A 20318-nucleotide genomic window follows, 5' to 3' on the forward strand; every position below is an offset into this window, starting at 1 on the left:
GCAGGCTGGGAGAGCAGAGGTGAGGGCTCCCGGGACTCTGGATGGGTGCAGGAGTTAAGCAAATCGAAGACCATTTCCTAATGCCCAGATGTGGGTGCTAGGGAAAAAGAGGCTGCACCTAAATGTTTTGACCTCACCGAGTGAACAGTGGCATTGTTGGGAATGGAAAACAAATTGACAACGCAAGGAAGCCTCTCTTCTGGGCACATCTGACTGATGTCAGTCAAGGGGATGGGGGGACCCATCCCTGGGTGCGGGGAGAGGCAGCTCAGAGTAGGATCACTATTACCACTCCCTGAACATTTGGAAGGCCTGCTGGTGTCTCCCATTCCTTCCCCTGACCGCTGCTTTGGACTGAACTGTGTCTCCTCAAGTTCCTATGCTGACGCCCTCACCCTCAATGTGACTTTGTTGGACCTTGTGCTTGCCAGGCAGGTGCTTGTGCTGCTGAGCTCTGTCCCCAGCCAGTGACTGCGTTAGAGACAGGGCCTTTGCAGAAGTGACTGGGGTTAAATGAGGTCACGAGGGTGCTGCTGGAATCAGTGGGCCTCATGTCCCTGTAAGAGGAAGGGCATGTGTCCTCTCTGCACATGCCCAGAAAAGAGTCCGAGTGAGGTCACAGTAAGCAGGCACCATCTACAAGCCAGGCAGAGAGAACTTACCAGAAACTAGCCCTGACACAAGGATATCTTTGACTTCTCAGACTTCCCAAACAGTGAAAAAGTCATTTTTGGCTTCTCGGTCCATATTTTGTTAGGGCAGCCCAAGAAGACAAATACACCCCGAGTTCCTTCACACAACAGCCAGAGTGAACTCTCTGAGTCCTAAGTGGACTGAGGTGGCACCCGGAGGCCTTAAACGGTTTTCCCTGAGCTTGGATCCAGGTGCAGGACCTGGGCTTTGGGATTCACACCATGAACCTCTGGCCCTCTTGCCCAGCACCCTGACCTGATCACACCCATTCCCCTCCTTGCTGTGGGGCCTTGGTCACCCCAGCTCCTTCCTTTCAACAAAACATCAAGTCTGCTCCCACCCTGGGGCACAAACTTTTCCATTTGCTAAATGTTTCTCTCCTTAGTCTTCCTGGGGCCGGGGTCTCCTGCGTCCCTATCAGAGCATGACTTCCTCATGTGTCCTCTCGCCAAATAAGGTCTCACCCCCTCTTCCCCATTGCCCAGGGGGCATCAGCTCACTTTTCAGAGTTCACCGAGATTGCTAATTTCTCTGCACTCTCTCTCATAAATTGCCCCTTTTCCCTCAGAATAGAGTAGACCAATGCCCTGAGTAACCAATGCCCTTGTCTCCTATGATGTCCACGCACCATTAGAATTTAGAAGGACTCCCAGTTCGTAGCAAGCCCTCACTAAATTTGCCTGTTGGCTTGCATTGAATAAATACTACACTCTGGCTGGGACAAGTCTTTTCCATGTGTTTTAGTTTAGCTAGTATTCCCATAAAATAATTACCAGAGTAGGATTGCTGGGTCACACAGGCTGCCCATTTTTAATTCTGATAGATCAGAAATAGTGCTTTTTAATATTTAGTGTGACGGATTTGCCACTTTAAAATTTAATTATCACAAATTTAATTTTTTGCTCTTCCCCTTTGAAAAGTGAGCCATTTCAAACCCGTCTTCTTCTTCCCTGCATTGTTTTCATGGTAACAGAGGGATCACTGTTCATTTGGTAATGACTTTAGCTTTGGCTTCACTATTTAAACTGATACAGCCAACCTGACTACAAGAAAATACGAATCAAGTATTCTTTGGGCACTGACCTCCCTGTTATAAAATGATTGATGTACTCTACCAACAGAAAAAGATGTTCCCCCTCCTATTTTGCATATTACTCTTTTCTGAATGCAGGTATTTGTTCAACAAAGGCATTAAATTGTACACAGCTCTGACACAGGCTCACTCTAAGCTCAACATTTAAGCTTGAAATTTACAATTTTTCCAACAAGGGCCCCTGATGAATCAAGCGTACTTATACATAACCATGACCTAGGAGATGATCTGCATTTATGCTTGCTTGGATCTTTGGGATTAAGTTCTAGAACGTGAGGTGGAATCCTGAGTGAAGGATGTGTTACCCTTGTCAGTACTTGTGGAGTGACCCCATTGTGTTTCGCAGGTAACATGGTTGTCCCTGAACTTTCCAGGGGCCTCCTAGCTGCTACATCTGGACAAGGACTGAGGCACGGGTATGGCAGGCTGCACACAGATGTGTCACCACGGTCAGGAAGAAGGACAGCTCAGATGAACACAGTTCCCACAGTGAGTCAGGGCAGACACAAGTGCAATGGCTTTCACTCAGGTCAGGGGTAACAAACGCCACCTCACTTTCTTCTAGATAAAAGGATGACCCTGTTTCCAAAGAACAATTGCAAACTTTGAGATGGAATCAGTGTTGGATACATATTTTTTAAAAAATACTATTCCCAAGAAAATGTTCTTCTATCGTCTGGTAGAAATGGCAATCTGTATTCGCTAGGCGAATCGCATTTAGATAAATGAATGAATGCATTCATTCTTAGGGGTTTCATTATTTTACTAGTCACTGCTTGTGACCTATAACACTGTCAGGGCAAAACCTAGAATTCTTCCATTGTTCCTTCAAACCGTACAGTGGAGTCCTTCACACACAATTGGTTCTTAAAACACTTCGCCTAATGCCACTTACCTGCAGTGTGCAGAGCACGGCCGCGTGCTGCAGCGTGTGGCCCCTGCATCCCCCCACCCATACACTCCTCCAAGCTGGCAGCCTGTGTCTCGCATCTCGAGTCCCTACCATAACCTGACAGAGTCTCATACACAGCTCAGAACTGCTTAAAGCGTGAATGGAGCCGCTGACTTCAATGCTGAACGCCTCCACTGCCCATTTTAGCAGCTCCTCCAGACCACACAAGGACAGCACCTCACCCACCACATGACCGGGATACCACAGACCATGAACCTGCAGGGCATTTGGTTTTCCTTCCTTGTGAGATGATTTCTGACTCTACATGGACTGTCTATGTCTTGGTTGCTATTTATGAAAGTCTTCTTTGCCGCACCAGCTGAGACATACAGTGGTACCTTGGTTCATGAGCTTAGTTTGTTCAGTGATTTTGGAAAAGATGACCATGTTTGTGTTTGTGCGGGACAGATGGTCACAGCCATGTTTGTCACCCAAAATGGAATTTGCAGTAAAAAACAAAATTTAGGCCGAAGGCTTTTGCTTGCAAACAAAAATTGCTCACAAACAAACCAAAGTGTTTGTGAACTGTGACACCACTGTCAGTAGTCAGAAAACAATGGTAAAGCATGACATTAGTATGTGAAATCAGGAAAATACTTCTGGCAGCATTAACTTCTCGCTGGCTTCAAAGACTCATGCTTAGTTTATCATGGAGAAACACTCAAGTGTGATAGTAAAAAAATCATGTGTGATATTTTCATTTGATTTTTGAAAAAATAAATACTAGATACGAATATGTTGGTTGACATTTGAGGAATTTAAACACTAACTTTATAAATGGAAGAGAAAAAAATGGCCTTTCAGAACCCATACCTCAAATTATCTGGCTTTCAGAAATTCAGAAAAACATTCGGTGTTGGCCTGTTATGTATAAAAGTCACCTGGGTCACTGTATGACACACCCACGTGCCAAGGTTTTAAGGCAGCAGTAAAGAAGACCTTCTCATTTTTCTTTTTTATGTTGTTGTTATATAAACCAGGAAATCTTGATTATATTCTTCCTTTGCTTTGTTATCATAGGAAAGTTGAATATAACTTGAGGTATCTGGGTGGTTGATACACTTAAATCTAGATTGCCTTGAAGCTATCTTTTTCGTTGTTGTTTTGTTTGTTTGTTTGTTTTTGGTACCAGGAATTGAAATCACAACCTCAGGCTTACCAGGCAAGCACTTGAGCAGCTGAGCTAAATCCCTGGCCTCCTTGATGCTATCTTTTGTGGTAAAAGGCAATCTTTTTATGTACTCACACTCTGAGATTGGGTATTTATGATAACTAAGGAGGACACAGAACCCTACCAGCTGGTCAGGATTTATAAACCACAACTCATCAATTTTAGGAGCGAGAACAATCAATGACAGGCAGAGGCAAAAGAAACCCCAATTGGCTTGAAAGGCAGTGAGTGGTGAGCAGGAAGATTAACCCTTTCCAAGGGGTAACAAGCACACGGAATGCTCTGCTCGTAAGCACTGCGGGTCTCACACCCTGCAGTTGGGGTTCATTACTGGCAGCAGGGTGAAAAGATTCCTCAGAGCTAAGGAAAGCGGGTTTAGTGAAAATGCACCACAAAGACCACAGGGAAGGCTCTGGAAACTGCTGGATCATCAGATCAATAGACTCAAAGATGACTAAGTTAGGTAGCTTTCTGTAGTTTAAACATTTGTGCAGGGAGTATCCCCATGCAGCCTTTTATTGACAGCTGGAGATCAATGGTAATTTTTGATCATTTTCAACCTACATAAACCTATTGACCCCATGGCCACCTGTGGGGCACTTCAAGTCATCAAAAATAATCAGAGGAGATGGTGTAAAATTGTCAGACTGCTGAAGACTCGGAGTAGCTTCAAGCGTCCCCAGGAGCAGAGGGAGAGGTTAAAATGTATCACATTGCCAGCAGAACCTCAACTGGCGGAGTATCCAGAGAAACTTGTCTTGATAAGGCATAAGCCTTATCAAGTGATACGCTGATTTGGATCCCAACTCTGACCTCCTTACATATAAATTTTTAGAGTAAAGGAGGCTAAATTTCATTGGAAATATCTGATGGTAGAGTAAGGATTTTATCTAATACATTTTTTCCTGGTTTGCCTTTCTTGGGTTGTTCTCATCATCTGCTACCTAACAAAAGCAGTTTTAGATACCTGTCTACTTATCTATCTCTATATATCTCTATATCTATATCTATATCTATATCTATATCTATCTATATCTATATCTATTCTCAGTAGGAAGGTTATGGACACGTATAGAATGGACAGAAATAAAACAAAGCCAGTACAACTTCTTAGCTCAGAATCAGTGGTAACAAACAGTGTAGCTCATGAGAATCAATAGCTGGGAGGAGTAAAGGGACAGAAAGAATAAAATGGTGAAAATGGAAGGGAGGAACATATCAAATGCAGATACTCTCCAAAGAGGAGAGAGAACCAGAGCAGAGAGGAGAAATGGAATAGAGGGAAGGGCAGGAAGGTGAAGCAAGGGAGGGTGATTTCCTTAGCGATGACCTTCACTAGTCAGTGGGACAGAACGCTCCAGCTCCCAAGGAAGCAACTGTATCCCCAGCATCTAATCCACACTCCTCAAGCAAAAATTCTGAATTTAAAGATCCTAACAGGGGCCGGGGATGTAGCTCAGTGGCATAAGCACCTGACTGGCAAGTGCAAGGTCATGAGTTCAATCCCTGGCACCAAAATAAATAAAGATCATAACAAGTAACTGAATTAATGAACAGGACACAACCCAGTTCATACGGGGAACTACATGAAGACCTTGCAGAAGGAGTCTACACCAGTGAACTTTGGTGTTGAAGTCTATTCAGAAGAGAATAATACAAACTGTTTCCTAACATGCAGCTCCATAAAGGGCTAGGGGTTGTTTCATTATTTTTAATTTTCTTTTCTTTTTCATGTGACCTTTGCTAGTCATTGACAAAAAGCATGCCTATTGCTGAGATCTGTTTAAGGGATGTGTGATTACTTATTTATTTATTTTGATGGAGGGAAGTAGTTCTTCAGAAATAAATTAATATGAGAATTTAAATTTCATTGTAAGGGAAGTTTTCCTCCTCACCCCAAGATGTGGTTAATTCTATGGTTGTTAAAGACAAAACAGACCAGATTCAGCAAAACTACTGTTGTAATCACCCTTTGTGGAATCATACGTGTAACAATTTCCATACCAGGAATGTGTGAGGTTGGATCCAAGACAAGCAGTTCCTGTTTCTATATTAGATGGTTGGAGTTTTGAGGCCAGGGCATTTTGAATACGTCTGCTTTCAAGGAGCTGAGCCATAAATGTTTACTAAAAGAATCTGTAATGAAATCAGTTTTGTTATTTTTTTTAATGGTTGCCTGGAGTGTGTTGGATGACTGAATGCTGGTTATTAATCATTAAGTACTCCTGCTACCAAAAGTGTTTGGTAGTATTGCCATCTAGGGGCTGAACGGAATCTCAGCTCTGAAATAAACTGTAATGGAGCAGGTGTTGTTATTGACAATATGCATATGTTTTTGCTCTATGGCCCACATGCTTTCCATGTTTCTTACGACAAAAGCCATCTCTACGTGTTCCCCAGCACCCTCCTTTTTTATATATAATCTGTTAGAAGTGATTACAATTTGCTTTGGAGCATATGCTTTTTTTGGCATCTACTACTGAAGATTCTTGAACAAAGAATTATTCTTTTTTGCATTATTAATCTTGACCATGTTTGCCCTATTTCCACAGAAAAGGAATCATTTATTGGCAAAGAATGTTTGTAATCAGCCCTTGTAGCATCCTCAGATTTAATATTCATTATGGTCATTCAAGTTCTGTGTTATATTTATCTAAAAAACCAATCTAATGTTGTGGAGAAATAAGTTTTTAAATATTTATGATCTAACTTTTAATATTTTAAAAAAGAGAAATTAGTATTTCTGTAAAATTTGTTTCAGAGTCTGGTCGCTTAGCAAATGTTTAAATATTAAAAGATTTCAAGAGGTTAGCGTGTAATATCATAATGGGAACTTACTGAGATAGGAAAACTGGCGTTATAGGTTTCTGACAGGCAAAGGAAATTATGTTTTCTCTGCCTGTGCTTAACACATAATAAAAAATGCTAACACAGTTGGAACTTTATAATTAAGAAGGTGATGAAATAGTGTGAAAAATTATTTCTACATTATTTTGAGTTTGCCTAACCAGTTTATTTTAAAATTATTCTGTTTGTCACCTAGTCTGAGATTTATGCAAAAATTTTATAGCCCCAAGTTAAGGAGAATTTCCTTACATATAATTGTGTCTGATGTTCTGTGTCTGTCAAAAAGCAGATCCTGGTTAGTTATTTTCCCATCAGTGGGACAGAATACCCCACACCAACAAGTTAAAGGAAGCAGGGTTTGTTTTAGCACAGTTTATGGAGGTTTCCATAATCTGCTGACTCAAAGGCAGGGCAGCATGGCAGAGGGGCATAAGGAAGAAGAAACAGCCCATAGCAGGACAAGCAGGAAGAAGTAAACCTTCCTTCTTGCCCTTTTTACTCCATCCAGGCTGCAAGCCTATTGGTTGGTGCAACACACACCCAGGGTGGGTCTCCCATCATCCACACCTAGAGCAATGCTAAACCAATCAGTGAACTAATCCATGACCCAGTACTATGTACCCACAAGATAACCACTCCCAAAGCCCCACCTATACACATGTGAGGCTTTGGGTGGGTGGGAGGAGGTATATCTAGATATAAACCATAACAGATCTTCTTCCCCATTACACATCCCTCCTCTCTCAGCCTCCAGAAAAGAAGACAGTAGAAGACTATTATGTGTAAACATCTAACAAACCTATCCCATTCTCCTACATCACTAATGTAAATATCTTACTACCCAGTCAAAAATTCCTAATTGGTAATGAGTATGGGATTCAGTGAAAATGCTAATTTGTCTGCATGCTACCTATACATATATTATCGCCCCACTTGAAGACATAATTCCTGCCTTAACCAGACAGACCCATCCAGTCCAGATGTGGGAAGACCCCAGGGCCTTTGGAAACATTAAGATTCTTAGCTCCAGTTATGCAAAATATGTTATACATTTTTCTTCAAGCAGGTAAGAAAACAAAATCTGTTGTCCTTTTTTTTTCTTTTCAGTCAATAAATACCAAATTCTCAAAGCCTCAGTAATAATTAATTTAGATACATTTCATAGTCTTAGTTATGGTGTTTTTAACAAATGAGGACATGTTCACATTTCTATTAACTGCAGACTTCTCTTGGGGTGTTTGTTCATTTATAGTTAAGCAGGCTCATTACTGTTTTCTTGTGTGCTTTTGTTTATGAAGTTTGTAAGATACAAACACACAGCAAGGGAATGAGAGAGGAATATTGGAGAGATGCAAGAGTCTTATGTGTAAATAAATACAGTAGGGATTAGAGAATTCAGATGGTTTAGAATAAACTTCCAGACACTTAAGACTAAGTGAGTGGGCAGTTCTCCATCTCTGCCCTGCAGCCGGGTGCCACTGATGTCGTGAGCCACTCATAGCCCTGATCTGAAGCTTCACAGATTTGTTTTAAAATTCACACAGCAGGACCGGGGATTTAGCTCAGCGGCATAAGTGCCTGCCTGGCAAGCACTAGGTTGTGAGTTCGATTCCGGTACAAAAAAAAAAAAAAAAAAAAAATCGCATAGCACATCCTTGGGTTGCCAGTTCCAGAAATTCAAGGAGTTTATCTCACCTGGACTTTCTGGGTGTCTGGAATCATATGACATGAGGTACTGTGTTCAAGGTGTCAGCAAGAACAAGAACAAACACGCAGGCTTCTTAGTGACAGGTTAGGACCCTGTGGTTCCCAGTGCGCCTTGGCCACGTACTTTGTTAGCATGGCCTCCCAGCTACCTGTAGACCTCACCCCTCAACTGTCTTCCAGGGCACAAGCCGCCAAGCCCAGCTGTTCGGGTTGGAGCCATTCACCACCTACCACGTTGCTGTGGTGGCTGTGAACCACGCAGGAGATGTTTCAAGTCCCTGGACTCTGGTTCAAACCTTAGAATCTTCCCCGAGTGGGCTGAGCAACTTTACCGTGGACCAGAGAGAGAATGGCCGAGCACTGCTGCTCCAGTGGGCAGAGCCCATGAGGACCAACGGGGTGATCCAGGTGAGGCCAGCATGCCTGCACCGGAAGTCAGGCTTCTCGTGCTCCCGACAACAGGAAGAGGTCTGGTGTGCTGTGGGGTCCTGGTGGGTGGACACCCACCCCAGCCTCTTCAGATCTCCCTGACAGCTCCCCCAGGCGCCCAGTCACAGATCACACTAGGCCACATGTGTGCAGCGCACCCCATGTCCCCAACTACCATGGTTGGGGCACCCATGGATTCTCTCTCTTAATCCTCACCCTTGCTGCTAGTTGCCTGCTGCTGTGTATCATGGGGATCATGAACGAGTCACAGGTGGCTGCTGACTACCCAAGCAGCAGCCGTATAAATGCCCTACAAATGTCTAGGTGTCACTAGTATGTTGCATTCTGCAAATGGTGCATTGTGATGTTTTGAGCCCTCCTCACCCACGGGAAAGCTGGACTTCCCCTTCCTTCCAATAGTCCTAACCTGTGGGTCCCAGCCACCACACGTGTCCCCTATCTCCTCCAGCCCCGCACACCATAGGCACCTCCATACCCCGATGACGGCCCTTCTGCAACCTGCAGCTGCTCTCACCACCGCCCTCTCCTGTCCTCCACTTTCTCCTCCTCCAGCCACAGAGACCCCCACTTAGTTCCACACAGAGTAGCAGAGGCTAAGATGCAGCTTGTCCCAAAGCCTCCCTGGATCCTCTCTGAACAGTAACAGCGGAAGGGAACACACAGCTGACTTAGAACTGAGCTTGGAGCTCCCGGGCCCAGGTCACCCTTGAGGTGTCTCTGGGACTGTGTCTCCACCCAGCGCTGGACCTGAGAAAGTGACAGAGATAAGCACTTCCCACCAGCCAGGCAGCACAGACATGAGACACCCCGCATCCTGGGGTGCCCTAGGAACGACGTCCCATAGGTATGAACCAGCCGGGAGTCCCCTCGGAAAGGAAAAGCTCCTCCTCCACTCCCATCAGCCCTTGCCCTGAGTGTTTGTGTCCCTACCCAGTGCCTGCTGCTCCCTAGCATGATGGGCAAGAGAAATATTGACTCCTCTCACCTCCGTTTATTTTTTACCAAATATTTATTGAGTTTCTACTAAGTGCCATGCACTTATTCAAGAGTGAACAAGACAGGAAAGGTCCCTGCTATCACAGCCCCCAGCGTGTGTGTGAATAAGTGTGGGGGAGTCCATGGGAGGGGGACAGAGAGGCAAACAGAAACTGGTAAATAAACTACGGCATTTCAGCAAGCAATGGATGGGATGGAGAAAATTAAACAGAGCAATGCAATTATGCCTGCTCAGGCTATTTCAGAACGGATCACTGTCTGAATTGAGTTGACATTTGAGCTGAGCCCTGAATGACAAGACAGAGTCATTCATGTGAAGATATGGGAGCAGAACATTCCAGCAAAGTGTAGAGCAAATGCAAGATGAGGAGGTGCGCATGGGTTCGGTATTGTTCCATGGAGAGGAAGAAGGTGACGTGGGTTCACCACTGGGGAGCAGAGGAAGATGGCACTGGGAGAGACTGGAGGAAACGGTCAGAGACTGGTTGTGTCCAACCTTGTGGGCTGTGCAAGGAGCTGGGAATGAAACATTCCAAAAGGATTGAAGCAAAAGATTAGAGCAATCAAATGTGTGTTTCTAAACTGGCTTCTGGGTAGAAAATGGACCACAAAGACAATGATGGAGTTAGAAATTGGAGTTAGAAGTTGTTGGAGAGTTCAGGGTAAGAGGTAGATGGCTGGGATTACAGAGGGAGCCAGGAAGTGGAGAAGTACAGCGGTGTTGGGATAGACCTAGAAAGTGGAGGTGAAAATCTTTTTAATGGACCAGCTGTGGAACATGAAGGATAAAGAGCGCTGCAAGCTGACATCTAGGTCTTGAACTTGCGCTGTGCTCGAGGAGGGAGCATTGGAAGATGCACAGGTTTTAAGGGAAGTGGGAAGCCAGAGGCAGTGGGCCCGCAGCCACTGAGCAAGGTCTTCATGGAGATAATAAATGTTTGGCACCTGTGGGAGGGTGGTGGCCTGTGGGCCTGGTGCTGCATGAGACCAGGTATGGAAATAAAGCATTGAGTGATGATGGGAGCTGGACCGTGGGGCACACAGAATCTGGAGATCAAGTGGAGGAAGAGAAATCAGCTAAGAAGTTGGAAGAGTCAAATAGGAGGAGAGGAGAGTGGGATGTCCCAAAAGTGAAGAGAAAATATGCCTGATGCTATGTGAGGTCAGGTAATTTGAGGCCATATTAGCTGGACTGCAGGAGGAGGAGCAGAAGGAGGTGATGGCGATCTTGGCAGGATCAAGTGGTGCATGGGACTGTTGAGTGCTATGGCTTCAGGAGAAAACGGTGGGTGAGGAAGTAAGGAGGGCAGTGCATTAAAGCTTGGATGAAAAGGACAGTGTGCAGGCTGGGTGTCACCCCCCTGTAATTCCATACCAGTCCTGGGAGGCTGAGGCAGGAGGATCACAAGTTCTAGCTCAGCCTGGACAAGTTAGCAACTTCAGGAGTCCATGACTGAAAATGAATAGGGCTGGGGATGTCGTTCTCTACGAAGGTCTTGGGTTCAGTGTACAATACCAAGGAAGGAAAGAGAAAGGGAAGGAGGGAAATGGAAGGGAAGGGAAGTGGGAGGAGGGGAAGGAAAAAGAGAAAGAGGGAGGCAGGGAGGAATAAAAATGGAGAAATGTCGAGGGGACTGTGGTGCTGAGAAATTGCATTTAAAAATCAATGAAAGATACTACAGCACATTTAGACATTACTGGAAATAGCCAAAAAGGAAGATAAATTAATGTTGGAGGAAATAATGAGAAGATTTGTGTTGTAGTGAGGGGTTGTAAAGCGAACAACTAGAATCAGGACACAGAATTTATAATATTATTTTACGATGGTCACCCAGAATTAACATAAGAAAGTGCAGGAAATCTGTCCACAACACTAAAGACCCAAATATTTAGCCAAGGGCCTGGATCCCACAGCAATGTCCTCATGAGTCCAGATGAAGACCTAGAGCCCATGACAATGCCTCCTACGAGTCCAACTGGAGGTCTAGAGACCATGACAAGGACTCACGCAAGTCTGTTTTATGAATCTTCTGGGAAGGCCCAAAGGTCAGCGGTGGAAGCCAGAGAGTCCATGCCAGCAGGATGAAGGAGCTGTGCTGGTGGAATGAGGGTTCTACATTGGAGCTGAGAAGTCACACAACAAAGACCAGGATTGTCCTGAAAAGCACCACAGCCATCCTCACCACATAGAGGTCCTGAGCTCCTCTGACACTAACAGTTGGGTACATACCAGAAAGCCAGTATGACGAGTTTGTCCTGGAGATTAAGTGACACATGTCTCCCCTCCAGAGCCAGGAAACGATGCTTGATGTAAAGACCAGAGCCCCCCGCAAAGGGAACCACAGCCACGCTCACCAACAACATCCCAAACTCCTCTGATGACAGAGGTCAGACTCCCACTGGGGAAGCTAGTCATGACGAGCTCCTCCAGTAGAACCAATGGTTCAGAAAAGTAAAGCTTTAGAGAAACCCACATCATCTCACTCATCTTCTCCATGTCTTTATTTATACTGGCAACTTTCCTCAGGTGGAACATTTATGCTCAGTACCGTGCTGATTTAATTCTGCTGGCATTAAGTTGACCACCAGTTTTTAATCCATAACAATTTACAAGAGTGAAGTTGTTAGGGAAGACAGGAGGATGAGATGGATACCCAGGATGGGATGGATACCGCCCCTGAGTAGGAGCACAGATCCTTCATCTGTAGAAAAAGGCAAATGCAGACATTCAGCTTACATCAGATAAACCCATCGTGACCTAAAACACTGCTAAGTAGAAAGATTAACACACCTAACCAAGTGGATAGCACAGCTCTACCTGGCCTGCTCCAAATAGTCTCGAAACACTCATGTTAGCCCACAGCTGAGCAAGATCATCACACACAAGAGCTAAATTATAGTTAAGTGCTGATTATTTCTGCAACATATTTACTATAACATGGATAGTAAGAAATAAAATGGGGTATGGTAATATGCTCAGTAGTAAAGACCCTGGGTTCCACCCCCAAAACTATAAAGATTAAAAAAGGAACGAAAGGAAGAAAGAAGAAAAAAAAGAGAAATAAAAGAAAGGGAAATAAAATGCTACAAGTGTACACTTTCTCAGCATGATGAGTTTGAAAAATCTCAGTCAGCTCTCACAGTCAGGCACCATCTGTACTGTGCCTCTAGATTTGGTGATAATGGCGTAGCTTGAAAATGTCCCTTTATAATGGCTTCTGTCCTTAATGAACCATGTGGTTATGCCAGTAAGCAATGATGAGCCAGAGAAGGGAGTTGGCAATAATAGTGATGAAAAGAAAAGGAACAAAATAATTGCTTTGGAAAATGAGAGAACAAATGCCTAAGGAAATAAACAGTTGCAATTTGGTTGGCCCCCACTGAAAATGTATAGTTAGAAATTTAGAGTAAGACTAGTCTCCCTATGTCTTAGGTAGTGCTTTCTTATTATAACAAAATACATGAGGCAGCTAACTTATGAAGAGAAAAAGGTTTTTTTGGCTCCTGGTGCTAGAAGTCCAAGGTTAGGTGGTCCCATCTTTGGGTTCCTGGGAAGGGCAGCAGGTCAAAGTGGGGACTCTTTGCCACAGCAAAAGTGCTGACCACGTGAGACAGGAAGCAGGAAGAGGGAGAGATGGGGTTCTAGGGTTCCCTGCAAGAGCACATCCACCATGAAGCCAGGACAGGCCACAAAGTTCCCTCCACCCTACATCCCAACAGTGACACCCCAGGAACCAAGATATTAATGCCTGAGCCTTTGGGGCACAGTCTTCTGAATTACGGCAACACATTTGGACACTTTTCTCCAAAACCACTAAGGAGCTGGGTGAGAGGGGAACACTCAGTAGACATCTGCCCCGGAATGTCACAGGCAGCACAGCTGCCAGGGAGCCCAAGAGGCTCCTGAGCTGACATGAAATCTACCATTGCCCACTCGGGGTCAGTTCCACTCCCCTTCTCCTAGGAGCCCCAAGGAGAATCATACCCAACCTCCATTTCCAAAAGCTGGGCTTGCAACCTGCGGTGACCGAAGGCTGTCACCCACCCAGTCTAGGTTAGCCTCCATCGGCGATCTGCAGGAATGTCGGGAGCTAGAGGAGCCCTCTGGGGTCTGGTGGGTGGCCGCAACAGCTAGGGGTCTCCACTTCTCGTCTGTGGGAATGGGAAGCCCCTGCTCAGAAATGCCTGCATCTTTACAGTCACTTTCTGTCTTTCCAAAAGAATAATGCAGAGGGAAACTACCCGCTTTTGGAGGATAAGCCTCAGATGGTTTTCACCTGTGCAAAAATATTTGGCTCCAAAGGAAGCAAGCCATTTTCCTCCACTGTGCAAGGAAGTCAGGGTGTTTTTTCTTTTTCAATTTCCTACTCATCAAAAATACATATTTGTGTGTATTATGCATATGTATTTATACATATATGTCGTGCATGTATTATGCACACACGTTTATACATACGTGTAATATATGTGCATTTGTGCCTGTACATGCACACACACGTTTCAGCTCTGACCCCCCCAAATAAACAGATAGTAAGCGTTGCAATTTCATTTCCCAGAAGGTTCTACGGAAAATAAACAGCGTAGGGAGGTCTCACCCTAGAGAGGATGGGGCCATACGCCCCCAGGATGGATAAAATAGGGGATTCGAATGCCCTTCCTTTCTCCTCACAAATATAAACAGGAGACCCTTGTGATATGGCTTAGGTGAAACGGGAAGTCGGAGCCCTGAGGTGTGGCTCGGTGCTTACCTGCCTCCCAGCCTTTGAAAGGATGTTTCTATCAACTCGGTCTTTTATTAACAAGAAACGCCCCCATTTGCAAAGTGAGAGTCAGGGTGCTCCTCTCGGCCTGGAAGAGAGGAGATGAGAGGTCCAGGTCCCAAGGGGGCCCGGCAGCCCCCTGCGCACACCTACTCACCTGCCCTCCTCCGCCCTCTTCTTTCCGCCCCAGGCCTACGGAGTCTTCAGCGAGGGGCTCCCGGAGTACCGAGGCCCGGGCCGCAGCCTCCTGCTGCGCCGCCTGCGCCCGGGCAGCGTCTACACCCTGAGCCTGGAGGCCTGCACGGCAGCCGGCTGCGCCCACTCGGCGCCCCAGCGGCTGCGCACCGGCGAGGGCGCCCCGGAGTCCCAGCCTGCGCCCGCGGTGCGCGTCGTGGGGCCCACGCACGTGGAGCTGCGCTGGTCGGAGCCCGCGAGCCCGCATGGGAAGATCACGCGCTACGCCGTGGTTCGCAGATGCGAGGGAGACCTCACGCGTGGGAACTGGACGACCCAGGCCCAGGCCGAGGAAAGAACCGTCTTCGTGGAACACAGCCCCCCGGAAAGGGGCGCCTTCGCGTACACAGACACAGGGGTGCAGCCGTGGACCCCGTGCGAGTATCGCATCTGCACCTGGAACTCCGCGGGCCACACCTGCAGCGCCTGGAGCGCGGTGAGGACGCTGCAGGCGCTTCCCGAAGGGCTCTCTCCTCCGGAGCTGGCCTGGGTGTCCAGGGACCCCCCCGCCCTGCTCATTTCCTGGACGCCCCCGGAACAGCCCCACGGGGTGGTCCAGTCCTACGGGCTGCAGAAGAACGGGGTGCGCTACCCCTTCAGCTTTGACGCTGGCACCTTGAGCTACACGGACGACGACCTGCTGCCCTTCTCCACCTACAGCTACGCTGTCCTGGCCTGCACGCTCGCGGGCTGCTCCACCAGCAAGGCCGCCCAGGTCACCACCCCCGAGGCGGCCCCGTCGGGGCTCAGCCCTCCCACGCTCTGCGCCGTCAGTGCCAGTCAGATCAATGCGTCTTGGTCCCCACCATCCACGCCAAATGGGGCGATCACTGGGTACCTGCTGAGATACGACAACAAGGAGCAGCCGGCCGGGCAGGGTCTGACCCTCCTGGTTTCCCACTTGCAGCCCTGCACTCAGTACAATTTCTCCCTGGTCGCCTGCACAAGTGGGGGGTGCACAGTCAGTGAGTCCAGGTCTGCCTGGACGATGGAGGCCCCGCCAGAGAACATGGGCTCCCCCGTGTTGCTGGTCACAAGCTCCGAATCCATAGAAGTCACCTGGGAACCCCCGAGAAACCCAAATGGCCGGATCCGAAGCTATGAGCTGAGGAGGGATGGGGCTGTGGTGTACACTGGCCCCGGAACACGCTATCACGATGCCCCTCTCACCCCGGGAGTGGAGTACGGCTACACAGTGACCGCCACCAATAGCCAAGGGCACACTTCCAGTCCTCTTGTCAAACACCGGACCAGCCCCTCGGCGCCCTCAGGGATGCGGCCTGCCGAACTGCATACCCAGGGTCCCCGGGAGATCATAGTGAGCTGGGACCCTCCGGCGAGGACCAATGGTGATATCGTCAATTACACGCTTATCATCCGTGAGCTCTTCCAGGGGGAAACGAGAGCCGTGCACATAAACACGACGCACGGTTCTTTTGCTGAACGGTCGCTTGTGGTGGAGCAGCTGAAGCCTTTCAGTAGGTGGGCGAGCAGGGAGCTCTGGGAGGGAGCCACTGTCCCTTCTGGTGTGGGAGCCCCAGCTCATTCAAATGAAGACTCCAAGGACCAGGCAGGAGATGTCCCCAGCACAACCACTTCACATTCATAGTGGGGGAAACCTGCCTTTGCATAACCCCCAAGAGCAGGATTCCTGCAGGTGGGGTTTGCAGCTCATTATCCTGTCTAGAACCAGTGCAGGAATGAGGCTGACGCCCTGAATCACATCCCTCCTGAGATCATGCAGACCCACCACAATTCCCAGAGCCCCAGGAGGGCCCCAGGCCACGAACAGAGGGAGGCACCTTAAAGTAGGAACCAGAGCAGTCAGGGAGCTCCTTTACCAGCCAGACTTGGTCCAGACCATGGTTCATACTGGGAAGAGCCTTTCTAGTAACCCAGCACTTCTTCTGGGGATAATGAGGCTCCTTTGGACCATTTCCTCCCATTTTAGGACTCTCTCAGCCAGGGAGCTGTGACTTCTCAGTACCCCTCTGCTCTCTAGGCTTCTGCTGGCACTGGGTTTTCTCCAGGTTTTTGCCTCACATGAAAGCATTTTGCTCCTACCACAAAGGAATCTCCCTGCAGCTTAATAATTGCTTGGCAGTATTCCCTTTCATATTTTAAGTAACTTGAGTCCCCAGAGAGAAGAGTAATAAAAGGCATTTTATGCTTAAAATTTAGTAAAATTAACAGAACCATTTTTAAAAAAAATTGAAGACAAAGTGTTGATTTCCAGCCACCGCAGGTAAAATTGAGCTCTCATTGTAATCTACTGATGTGTAGATTAGATATCTCTATAATTATCTACCTCTGAGATATGGTGCTGGTTAAATGAAACATTCATGGTCTTCTGCATCTATTCATGACAATTACTTAGGGCCATATTAAATATTAAAGAGTAATTAAAACTTCCTCAGGTATCCTGCATGGCTAATCCGCATGCTTGGAGCTGGCTTTTATTTTACTCTAATTTGGGTCATTAAAAAGGCCCACACAGGCTATAGAGCTGTATATTTTCACCAGCTTCCTCTTTCTCTGACTTTACATGCAATTTCCAAAAATGCTATCAATTTCACCTGTCCTGAAACTTCTTCACAAAGATTTCTACAGACAAATATGGTTTTCCCAGACACGAGAGGGACACTTTTCCAGGCGTGAGCAAAAAAAGTTTTGGTTAATCTAGTGAGCCTATTAGGAACATTCGAAGATGCAAGTAAGGGTCTGTTCCCATCCCCTGTGATTAATGCTGTGACACTGAGGGTATAAAACAGAATAGCACTGCTACCCTGTGACTTTTAAAGCACATTCATATTTATAGGTATTACAGATTTATGTGTCCTCCTTTGGGCATCCTAGCTGGTCACTAGGAAGAAGTGGCTTGGGAGTGTTCCAGAAAGCAACCAAACTAGGATTTCCAAACTACCACAAATAATCCAGGTGAATAAGGTGAATAAGCCTAAGGTGCAAAATCAGAATTGACCTCACACCTCTGCCACATGCAGCTGTGGGTGTGTTCCCCATCCCAGGGGAGAGGGATAGCAGGAAGTGAGGAGGGGAGGGGAGGAGAAAGAGAGGGGATGGAAAAAGTCACCAAGGGGGAAGAGGAGACTAGCAGAACAGGAAGCAGCTCACCGGAGAGCTGAAGCAGCCGATCATCAAAGAGGAAAGTCAGAGATTGGATGCAGAGAATGGAGGCTGAGCCCAGAGACATAAAGGGAGCTGAGTGCTGAGGGGAATGGAGGGGTGTCATAAAATCAGTGGGGTAAAACATACTGGTTTCCTGCCATGGGCACTGCACACTCACCCAGAGTCCCTGCTATGTAAATAGACCTTTTCAAGTGCCAGGCTGAGGCAAAGCATAATTGATTAGTTGAGTTTAGGGGATGATGATAAGGTGTCGCCATGATGGATAATCTGGAGAGCAGCTGGGTTGACTTTGGCCCCAGAAGGTCTCTGTGTGGTGCACGGAGCCTGTTTTAAGATGTCAGGCATCAGGTGGGGGATTTATTACCCCTGAGACCTAAACTCCTAGCCGTCCCTTCACAATCTAGAAATGGGCCTGGGGCATCCTCTGGGCATAGCTGCAGAGGTAGGGAAGCCCAGAGCTGCTGAACTGGCTCTCAATCCCTGAGCGGCCTTCTTCATTGCTATGTTAGACACTTTTGCAGAACGCTAGAGTTTTCACCATGCCAGAATCCCAAAGGTTTATGTATTCCATGCAGCCTTCTTCAGGGCGAGAATTGTGCTTACTCCTTACAAACAGATGAGAATCTTCCTTTTGGTTTGCAAAGTCAAGAGAGCTTAAAATGTTCAGAACATTCCATGCAAATATGACTTCATTATTCTTTAAAAGAATTAACCATGGACTGGAGGTGTAGCTCAGTGGTAGAGTTCTTGTTTAGCCTGCACGAGGCCTTGGGTTCCATCCCCAGCAGCAAAACAGCTGTATATAAAAATAAATGTGAGCTGAGTGTGTGATGGCACAGGCTGTAACCCCAGCACTGTGAAAGGCTGAGGCAGGAAGATTGCAAGCTGGAGTCCAGCCTGGACAATTTAGCAATTTAAAAAGACCCTATGTCAAAACAAGAAGGGTAAGAAGGCCAGGGGTGGCTCAGTGCAAAGGCCCTGTGTTCAGTTTTCAATACCAGAAAATGATAATCCATACAGACTTGTCTTCTTTTCTGAGAACACTTAGTCTTTGAAAGATGTCTCATTCAGGTCTGTTGTGCTGACCAGTTATAATCCTGCCTCCTTCCCTTAGGTATGAAGTACGAATTCAAGCCTGCACTGCCCTGGGATGTGCATCAAGCGACTGGACCTCCATCCAGACCCTGGAGATGGCTCCTCAGATGCAGCCTCCTCCTCATGTGGAGGTGGGCACGGCTCCTGGGGGGTTCCGGCCCACTGTTTCCCTTCTGTGGACAGGGCCGCTCCAGCCCAATGGGAACATTTTACACTATGAATTGTACAGAAGACAAACAGAGACTCCATCTGGAAAATCCAACCCAGTGCTAACCTACAACGGGAGCTCGAACTCCTTCATGGATTCTGACCTGCTGCCTTTCACCAAGTACGAGTACCAGGTAGGAGCTGTGTGTGTCCAGCAGTGCGTGCCAAGGTTCCGTGTACCACATCGGTGCCTGCTATAAGGATTTCTCTCAGTTCCCAAAGCTGCTTCATGCAAGGATGAGCTGAGCAAGGGTGACGTAATATCCGTTACGCATTTTTAAGCAGTACATGCAGAGGGGAGGGCCAGATTCATCTGCTGCCTTCACCTCCTTGGATCTCGATTGCTGTGATAGATACTTGCTTGTGCTAGGTAAACAGGGAAAGTGTTTGCTTTTTGCTCTAATGACTTGGTTTCCACCCTTAGGCTCCCCTCTGATGGGGCTGCTTCGGTTCTTGACGCTCCTTGGTGGAAGATCCCTTTGCACATAACTCATTAACTGTAACAAAATAAAATCCAGTGAGGAACATCGGTAGCTTTTGTCCTCAAGAAAGAGAAGTGGAGAAAGGCTCAAGAGATGTAACTCACTTTTAAGTGGGGGTGGACTAAGTTTGCAAAAATAATCACAGTGAGACTTTGCACCTCCCTAAAAAGCCAAGCTTGAAGAGTAGTATTCTGAAGCTGTTTTGAAACCCATAGAGAATTTTTGTTAGGCTTATTTTGCCTTTGGAACTCCTAAGCATCTTCTTGTAGTAGCAACCCCTTCTAAAGGCTTCTACAAACCTGATGCAAGTATGGTGGGAGGGTCAGCCAGATTCTCCTGACCGACCACAGGCCACACCTAGCCCTCAGGCCCACCTTGGGTTTGCTCTTCAGCAGAGCTCCTGGGAAAAACCGTAAAAGGTAGAGGTGAGAAGTCCTGATGCAATCCTGCTTGCTTCAGATTAAAAGAGTTTCTCTTCTCTGCT

At 46.9% G+C, this 20318-nt stretch overlaps 1 protein-coding gene across 4 annotated transcripts in view; it reads left to right on the forward strand.

The window, feature by feature from the left end:
• Nucleotides 1-20318, forward strand: part of Ush2a (usherin) — a 658323-nt gene that overhangs the window by 595478 nt on the left and 42527 nt on the right. For all 4 annotated transcript variants that reach the window (XM_063236705.1, XM_063236706.1, XM_063236707.1 and 1 more), the window contains 3 exons: nt 8644-8871; nt 14860-16385; nt 19165-19486. In XM_063236705.1, coding sequence (XP_063092775.1) covers nt 8644-8871; nt 14860-16385; nt 19165-19486 — 2076 coding nt within the window. The remainder of the gene's footprint in view (nt 1-8643; nt 8872-14859; nt 16386-19164; nt 19487-20318) is intronic.

This window comes from Cavia porcellus, unplaced genomic scaffold, assembly GCF_034190915.1.
Source record: "Cavia porcellus strain 051 isolate PalLab524CR breed Dunkin Hartley unplaced genomic scaffold, mCavPor4.1 scaffold_26, whole genome shotgun sequence".
Lineage (NCBI taxonomy): Eukaryota > Metazoa > Chordata > Mammalia > Rodentia > Caviidae > Cavia > Cavia porcellus.